The sequence below is a fragment of the Cricetulus griseus genome, chromosome X (assembly GCF_003668045.3).
Source record: "Cricetulus griseus strain 17A/GY chromosome X, alternate assembly CriGri-PICRH-1.0, whole genome shotgun sequence".
Lineage (NCBI taxonomy): Eukaryota > Metazoa > Chordata > Mammalia > Rodentia > Cricetidae > Cricetulus > Cricetulus griseus.
In genome coordinates, this window is record NC_048604.1 from 108,704,807 (window position 1) to 108,712,210 (window position 7,404).

General features: G+C 48.8%; 1 protein-coding gene and 1 non-coding gene across 3 annotated transcripts; both read left to right on the forward strand.

The window, feature by feature from the left end:
* Positions 1-66: 66 nt before the first annotated feature.
* Maged2 (MAGE family member D2) lies at positions 67-7,044 on the forward strand. Of its 2 annotated transcripts, none has more exons than XM_027432012.2 (13): positions 67-154; positions 483-555; positions 917-1,408; positions 1,994-2,368; positions 2,452-2,515; positions 2,760-2,839; positions 3,319-3,413; positions 4,069-4,148; positions 4,243-4,285; positions 4,614-4,676; positions 5,769-5,883; positions 6,285-6,744; positions 6,910-7,044. In XM_027432012.2, exons 2-12 carry the CDS (start codon positions 511-513, stop codon positions 6,735-6,737), a joined length of 1,905 nt encoding a protein of 634 aa, XP_027287813.1. In that variant the 5' UTR covers positions 67-154; positions 483-510; the 3' UTR covers positions 6,738-6,744; positions 6,910-7,044. The 2 variants fall into 2 exon arrangements, with proteins under 2 accessions (XP_027287813.1, XP_027287814.1); XM_027432013.2 differs by lacking the exon at positions 67-154 and adding an exon at positions 257-405.
* LOC113837567 lies at positions 5,478-5,605 on the forward strand. The gene has a single exon (XR_003488239.1). It is a non-coding gene; the product is annotated as a small nucleolar RNA SNORA11 (small nucleolar RNA).
* Positions 7,045-7,404: the final 360 nt, after the last annotated feature.

Below are 7,404 nucleotides of genomic sequence, written 5' to 3' on the forward strand. Positions count from 1 at the left end.
AAGGGGCGTGTGTAGGGGCTGGGTGCTGGACTGAGACCGTGGCCATTGCGCATGCGCTTTATGTATAGCTAGAAAGGGGCGTGTAGAGAAGGGCTCGCACGGAGACAGGGCCAGCTGCTGAATGCGCATGTGCACGGTGGACTTCAAAGAACGGGTTTGTACTGGGAAAGCAGGCGGGGTTGAAAGGGCGCTGCAGCATAAGCGCATGCGCATTCCAGGCCTGCGGCTGGGGGGGGTGCGCTGGGAAAAGGGGGCGGGGTCCTTAGAGCTGCCGCGCTGGCACATCTTCCTGGAGGAGGGGAGGGTGCGGCTGCAGAGAACTGAGACCTAAAGACTGAATTTCTGTATCTGAGAACCTACTGGTTGGGGCTCGGGGAGGGGCTGGGCTGTGGGGCCCTAGAAAAGGTGAGGATCAGCTTCTAGGCAGAAGAAGGGATACGACATTCAGCGGGTTCTCCACTTGACCCAGGCCTTCTCTTCAGACTCAGCTTTGTCGGGTGAACTTGAGACATGTCTGAAACAAGTGAGAGTGGTGCAGGTCCAACTCGCTTTCAGGTAAGACCAATTTTTGCCCTCTCTTTCTTACTGCTTTGCCTTTCCAGCCCCCTTTGCTGCTCCAAATCTTTGGAGCTTCTCCTCCCATCCTTGTCATTCTCCACCCACTTCTTTGCCGGGGTGCATCCCCTCTCCCCAGTAGAGGGGAGGCCAGGAGGAAGGGGGAGAGGGTGGGAGGGCCCTTGTACTGTCACTACTTTCTACTAAGGGGAAGGGGAGACCTTTTTATGGGGAGGTGATCAGAGCACACTGCAGGTAGAAGTCTTTACAGGTCAGAGAAGTGGTGCCTCGGAATTTGGGGACCATTTCTATAGTTGAGGGTGGGGAGAAGGTCGGCGAACTTCGCTGCTTCCCCTTGCAGGGCAAAGCTTCAGAAAAGGACAGCGGCTCCATGATGCAGGACCTGTTGCCCGCGACCCAGAACTTGGAGGTCTCAGAGACACCGAAGGCTGAAAAGGCACCAGAGGTCTCAGAGGCTGCAAAGGTCCCCAAAGCCTCTGGGAACCCGAAAGCCACAGAGGTCTCGAAGGCCCCAGAGGATTCTGAGGCAGCTGCCACCCAGCCTTCAACTACCACACAGCTGACTGATACCCAGGTTCTGGCAGCTGAAAACAAGAGCCCAGCAGCTGACACCAAGACGCAGAAGGCTGACCTGCAGGCTATGACAATGCCTGCAACCCAGACCAAAAAGGTCAGCTGTGTTACTGATCCGAAGGTCAGTACAAAGGCCCCTGAGACTGAGGCTGCTGACTCTCAGGCTGGAGCAGATGAACCAGAGCCTGAGGGTGCAGCTGTCCAGGTCCAGGAGAATCAGGATACTCGGCCCAAGGTCAAAGCCAAGAATACCCAAAAGGTAAGACCTCTGCCACAGCTGCCCTTGCTCCTCCACATTCATCATGTCATTTGGTTTGTTTGTTCTGCAAACATTAAAAAATCTCTTGTCCTCATGAAAGACACAGAGGAATGTGTTACAGTTCTTGTATCCACAGAGCTCACAGGCTGGTGGGGAGATATGACAGGAATATACATAGCTGCAATCTGTGATGCACTTTATATTTATGCAGTAGCTGTACACTTATCTGAAAGTAACTCCTATGGTTTCGTTCTGTAGAGAAGGAAAATGATGTCCAGAGAGAGGGCTAGTCCAGGTTGGCATAAGCAGAGTCAGTGGTGGACATAGGAAGAAGAGAATCCCCATGCCGTATTTCTGAGTTGTTCCTGATCCACTCAGGGAGGAAATTCCCAACTGGTACTCAGTGATAAGCCCATGACTCAGGATGGCTAGTGTACAGTGAGGCAGACTATTACGACAAGGTCAGAGTTAGGGGTACATCCAAGAAGAGACAGGGTTAGGGCGTGCTTTCCAGAGGAGACTGAGTTAGGAGAAAGAACCATCTGCTTCACTTGCTGATGTTGGTCCTCTTCTCTGTCGATGCAGGTGAAACACTTGGATGGGGAAGAAGATGGCAACAGTGGCAACAGTGGCAACAGTGGCAACAGTGGCAACAGTGGCAACAGTGGCAACAGTGGCAACAGTGATCAGAGTCAGGCTTCGGAAACCACAGGTGGTCGGAGGGTCTCAAAGGCCCTAATGGCCTCCATGGCCCGCAGAGCTTCAAGGGGACCCATAGCCTTTTGGGCCCGCAGGGCATCAAGGACTCGGTTGGCTGCTTGGGCTCGCAGAGCTTTGCTTTCTCTGAGGTCACCTAGAGCTCGGAGAGGCAAGGCCCGAAGAAGAGCTGCCAAGCTGCAGTCTGCATCCCAAGAACCTGAAGCACCCCCACCTAGAGATGTGGCCCTTTTACAAGGAAGGGTATGAACTTCATCCTGTACATCCCACCTTTTCCACGGCCTTGCCCGACTTTTTAGTCTTTTCACTGTTTCCTTCTCTCTTAGGCAAATGAATTGGTGAAGTACCTGTTGGCTAAAGATCAGACGAAGATTCCCATCAGGCGCTCAGGTAGAGTCCTATAAACAAGTTCCCTCTCCTGAGGTCTGCCTTCTCTCCAGTGTGCTGGGGACATCCTTCCCTCTCCTGTTCCTATCTCTTCTCCCAAAGTTCTCGGAGTAGTGCCATCATTATCAATAAGCCCAAAACCTGATTATGACACCCATGGCATGGACAACAAAGGGTCTGTAGGTTGGACATGAGGGTCACCTGGTATCTCTACAGCCCCAATGTTTACAACACTCTCCTTTTGCAGATATGCTGAAGGACATCATAAAAGAATATACTGATGTATACCCTGAAATCATAGAACGAGCAGGCTATTCCTTGGAGAAGGTGATGGGGCAGCCCTGGGGGATGGGTGCACTGGGGAAACCTTAAATAGAAGAAAAATATAGGATCACCCTCCTGGTGGGAAGTACAGAGACTGAATACATTCCCAACACCTACAGATGAGCACACACGGGCGTAGGGAGGGGCAGCCACTGATCACACAGCAAGTCAGTGGCGGAAACACAGAGAGTACTAAAGCTGCACAGCTTAGTCCTAGCTTCTGTCGGCTGCTGGCTACACTGTCTTATGTATTGCAGATGCTCACCTCGCCATCTACCTAAATTCCCACTGATCACAAAGATGCTATGGATGACCACCCTGTTTGTTACATGTATAATGCGCACTTAGCTATGTGCTTTATATACAATATTCCATCAATTTCTCTCTCACATACACAAAAAACCTTTGGCTATTATGAGGAGCCACAGGATGCCTGGGAAGCTGGATTTTATGAATTTATAAGCTATTCTCCTCATCCACAGGTATTTGGAATTCAGCTGAAAGAAATCGACAAGAGTGACCACTTATATATTCTTCTCAGTACCTTAGAGCCCACTGATGCAGGCATACTGGGAACGTAAGCTGGGGAAGTGCTAGGGTGTGAAGGGGCTTCTTGCTTCCTCTTAGAAGCTCAGGAGAGAGGGTCTAAACACCTGTGTCCCAGCTCCCACACATGGCTGGATCCCTATGAGCAATAGGGTGCCAGATTATAACTGACAGAAGGGTTTCAGAGCCTGGACTGGGGCATTCCTGCTGTCAGGTTTGCTTGTTCTAACAAGCTCCCAGGAAATTGGATTGCTGTCACTTGTCTCTTCTACTGAGTGCCTGGCCTGGCTGTGGAAGGGTGGCTTTTAAAAGAGGGAGGGATTTCTGTTGTGCACCATGATGCTTGAGAGCAGGAGTGTCACTAGTGTTCCATCTAGTACTTCTCAGTGCCAGGGGACTTCGGGAGATAAAGAAAAGCCTCCCAATGACTGAGTGTCCATGTGGTGGACAGGGATTCCTCCATGTCCCGCTAACCCTGGGTAGAGATAGTATGTGGTTTCCCATTTTACTGGAGACCTTGGCTCAAGAGTGAAAGCAGCTTGCCTTAGGTCATGGATAGCTGGGACCATAGAGTAGGCCAAATTTTCTGTATCTGAGGAATCTAGGTGAGGCTGGTCTATTGAGCTGTGCTGTATAGATGGTGGCTCATGAACATAAATTTTCTCTCTGTCCTGTTATTCTCTTAGGACCAAGGACTCACCTAAGCTGGGTCTCCTCATGGTGCTTCTTAGCATCATCTTCATGAATGGAAATCGATCCAGTGAGGGTGAGTGGCTGGACATGCAGTTGAATAGGTGGCTGTTGTCTGAATTCCAGGCGCTCATTTTCTGTCTTTGTCTCCTTCTTGCCTCCTCTTGCAGCTGTCATCTGGGAGGTGCTGCGCAAGTTGGGGCTGCGCCCTGGGTATGATTGGGCTCTCTCAGCGCTTGCTGTCCATGTTGTCTTTTGGCAAGAGAGGATGGTCCCAGGATTGCATCAGCCTGGTGGTCTGATGGAGCATGTGTGGGGTGGGGGTGGGGAAAACTGGGCTGGGTAGTGGGCCCAGGGTTCTGACCTACTGGATGGGGAAATGCCTCCCATCTCTGCTCACCTTCTCACCATCTCTTCAACTTCCATGGAGCTTTCTCTATACTGTAAATCTGTTTTGTCATGGAAATGCCTCTGCCAGCACTTGGGAAGTGTAACAGATCTGATTATATTTATTTGCTTATTCAGCTTTCTGTGTTCTCAGGATACATCACTCACTCTTTGGGGATGTGAAGAAGCTCATTACTGATGAGTTTGTGAAGCAGAAGTAAGTGCCTATGTCTCATGTGCGTGTGTTTGTGGTCTAAGGTGTGCATGTGTGTATGCTGTTGGCAGGTTATTTCTGGGAGCAGTCACAGCTTCAGAACAACTCTGTGAGGGAGTTGAAGACAGTCTTAAGGAATTTAAGTCATTTGCTCAGGGTTACACAGATAGCAAATAAAAATTGTGTTTAGAACATGGCTCTTTTTACTTGGCTAAGTAGCACTTTAAAAAACTTAATTTCCATTAAGATGGCCTCAAGTGGTACCCTTAGGCAACCCAGGATAGTGCTGCTGGGTACTGACTTGTGGATTTAGTATCATTTATATAACTGTGTACCATTCATTTAGGTAAATGATATGATATGATATGATCCCTAAGAGGGGATGTTTGAGCATGGCCCACAGGTAATTTTAAAAAAGGCTCAGTTGGGTCTGGAATCCTAACCTGTTGACTTTGTAACTAGGAGTCTACCTTGTATTATTGGGTGTCAGAGAAGAATATGCATGCACTCACATAGAGAAACAGTTGTGTTTAGGAATATGATCTCTCTCTCTCTCTCTCTCTCTCTCTCTCTCTCTCTCTCTCTCTCTCTCTCCTCTTCCTCTCTTCCTCTGTCTCCCCTGCCACGTACTCCATTCTGGCCTCAAACTTATATGGTTAGGGATGACGGTTAATTCCTGATCATCCTGCTTCAGCCTCCCGAGAGCTGGAATTTAAGGCATGTGCTACCATGCCTGGCCAGTCTTTTTTTTTAATAGTGTATCTTTCCAGGTCTTGGTCAGCTCTCCTTCCAAATCCTTGCAGTGTGGTGTGCTCAGAGCAGGGATCCTGAAGAATGGACTCTCTGTTTACAACACACCCAACAGTAATCTGGGGGCACTGCAATAAGGAGCACAATACTTGTGTCCTCCTGTGAGCAAGTGCCCTACATGTTTCTCCCCAGTTCTTCCACATGGTTTCTGGGCATTACCTATAGGATAAGGCTCAATATTGGGGGAAGGACTGAAGTATCTAGTTGCGTCTATGACCTATCTCGTCCATTCATGCATGGTCCACATTTGACCCTAGAAATAGACTTTGAATCTCTCTTTCATAGGTACCTGGACTATGCCAGAGTACCCAATAGCAATCCTCCTGAATATGAGTTCTTCTGGGGCCTGCGCTCTTACTATGAAACCAGCAAGATGAAAGTTCTCAAGTTTGCTTGTAAGGTAATTGGAGAGCCATTTGTACTTGGCATATGAAGGTAATGGGGAACCCTGGGATGGGGCGTTCTATATGCAGAGTGTCCTGATGTTTATATCTGGACATTTTAAAGCTTCTATGTTATCAAACTCTGTGACAAGCACTGTATCTAGATCATTTAATCCTTATAACTGGTACAGGTTTGTTGTATTGCACATGTGAAAACAGCCTCAGAGAAGTTGGTGGGTGATGTATCCAAATCGTAGAGTCAGTTAAGTGTCGATGAAGGGATGGAATGGTTGGTGCAGAATTACTTGTCATGATTGTATTGTTAAATGACATACAGTGTATAAAGTATGGTGCCTTGGCAACAGTAGATGTTAAATTCTGATTTTGAGTTTCCTAAGGGTGATTATTTCCATTTCAGGTGCAAAAGAAGGATCCCAAGGAATGGGCAGCTCAGTACCGAGAGGCGATGGAAGCAGACTTGAAGGCTGCAGCTGAAGCTGCTGCTGAAGCCAAGGCGAGGGCTGAGATTAGAGCTCAGATGGGCATTGGGCTCGGCTCTGAGAATGCCGCTGGGCCCTGCAACTGGGACGAAGCTGATATTGGACCCTGGGCAAAGGCCCGGATCCAGGCAGGAGCTGAAACTAAAGCCAAAGCCCAAGAAAGTGGTGGTGCCAGTGCCGGTGCCAGTACCGGTACCAGTGTTGGTACTGGTGCTAGTGCCAGTGCCAGTGCCAGTGCTGGTGCCAGTGGTGGCTTCAGTACCAGCTCCAACCTGACTGCCACTCTCACTTTTGGGCTCTTCGCTGGCCTTAGTGGAGCTGGGGCCAGTTCCAGCAGCAGCTCTGGTGCCTGTGGTTTCTCCTACAAGTGAGATTCAGGTATCTGTCATGGTGGTAGTGAGGTAGCTAGGGCCCATGGGGTTGGGATGGGGAGCTGAGTCCTGGGTTGGAGATAAGCATGAAGCATGTGCAAAGACTCTGCTGTGATTTTCCTGTGTCCTGTTTGCAAGATACTGACTGATTTTCCCGTACTTGTGTTTGCAGATATTGCTATATTCACAGCATCTTCTTCTCAAGCCAGGGTGTGCTTTCGGAAACGTACTCAACACAGCACTCTAGGCAGCCACTATCAATCAATTGAAGCTGACACTATATATTAAATCTATTTGCCATTTCTGAGTTTATTGCCTTTTTTGGTAGACTGTCACCAATTCTAAAAACAATTGACAAAGTTTCCATCACACTGGTTGGATTCCTGAGAATGACAATTAGCACATCTCTCTGGATTGGTCAGGCATCTCTGTCCTCTAGAGTAGGTAGGCTTTCTGGGGGGGCAGAGTCATGGGGATTGTAGTTTCAGAAGACACTGTTTCAAAAAGAGGCCTGACTCTCCTTTTGAGAAATGTGAGTGAAAAGTGTAGAGAAAGGTGGTTAGAAAGATCCAAACAAAAGAACATGCTTTTCAGGGAAGAAGAGTATAATATAGTGGGTTAGAAGCCAGTGGAGAGGGAGAAGTTGAACACTGATCCATGTGTCCCA

Coding starts and splice junctions, on each gene's coding strand:
- Maged2 (XM_027432012.2), top strand. CDS start 511: ATGTCTGAAACAAGTGAGAGTGGTGCAGGTCCAACTCGCTTTCAG. Junction 556..916: donor CAGGTCCAACTCGCTTTCAG/GTAAGACCAATT, acceptor TTCCCCTTGCAG/GGCAAAGCTTCAGAAAAGGA. Junction 2,369..2,451: donor TGGCCCTTTTACAAGGAAGG/GTATGAACTTCA, acceptor CTTCTCTCTTAG/GCAAATGAATTGGTGAAGTA.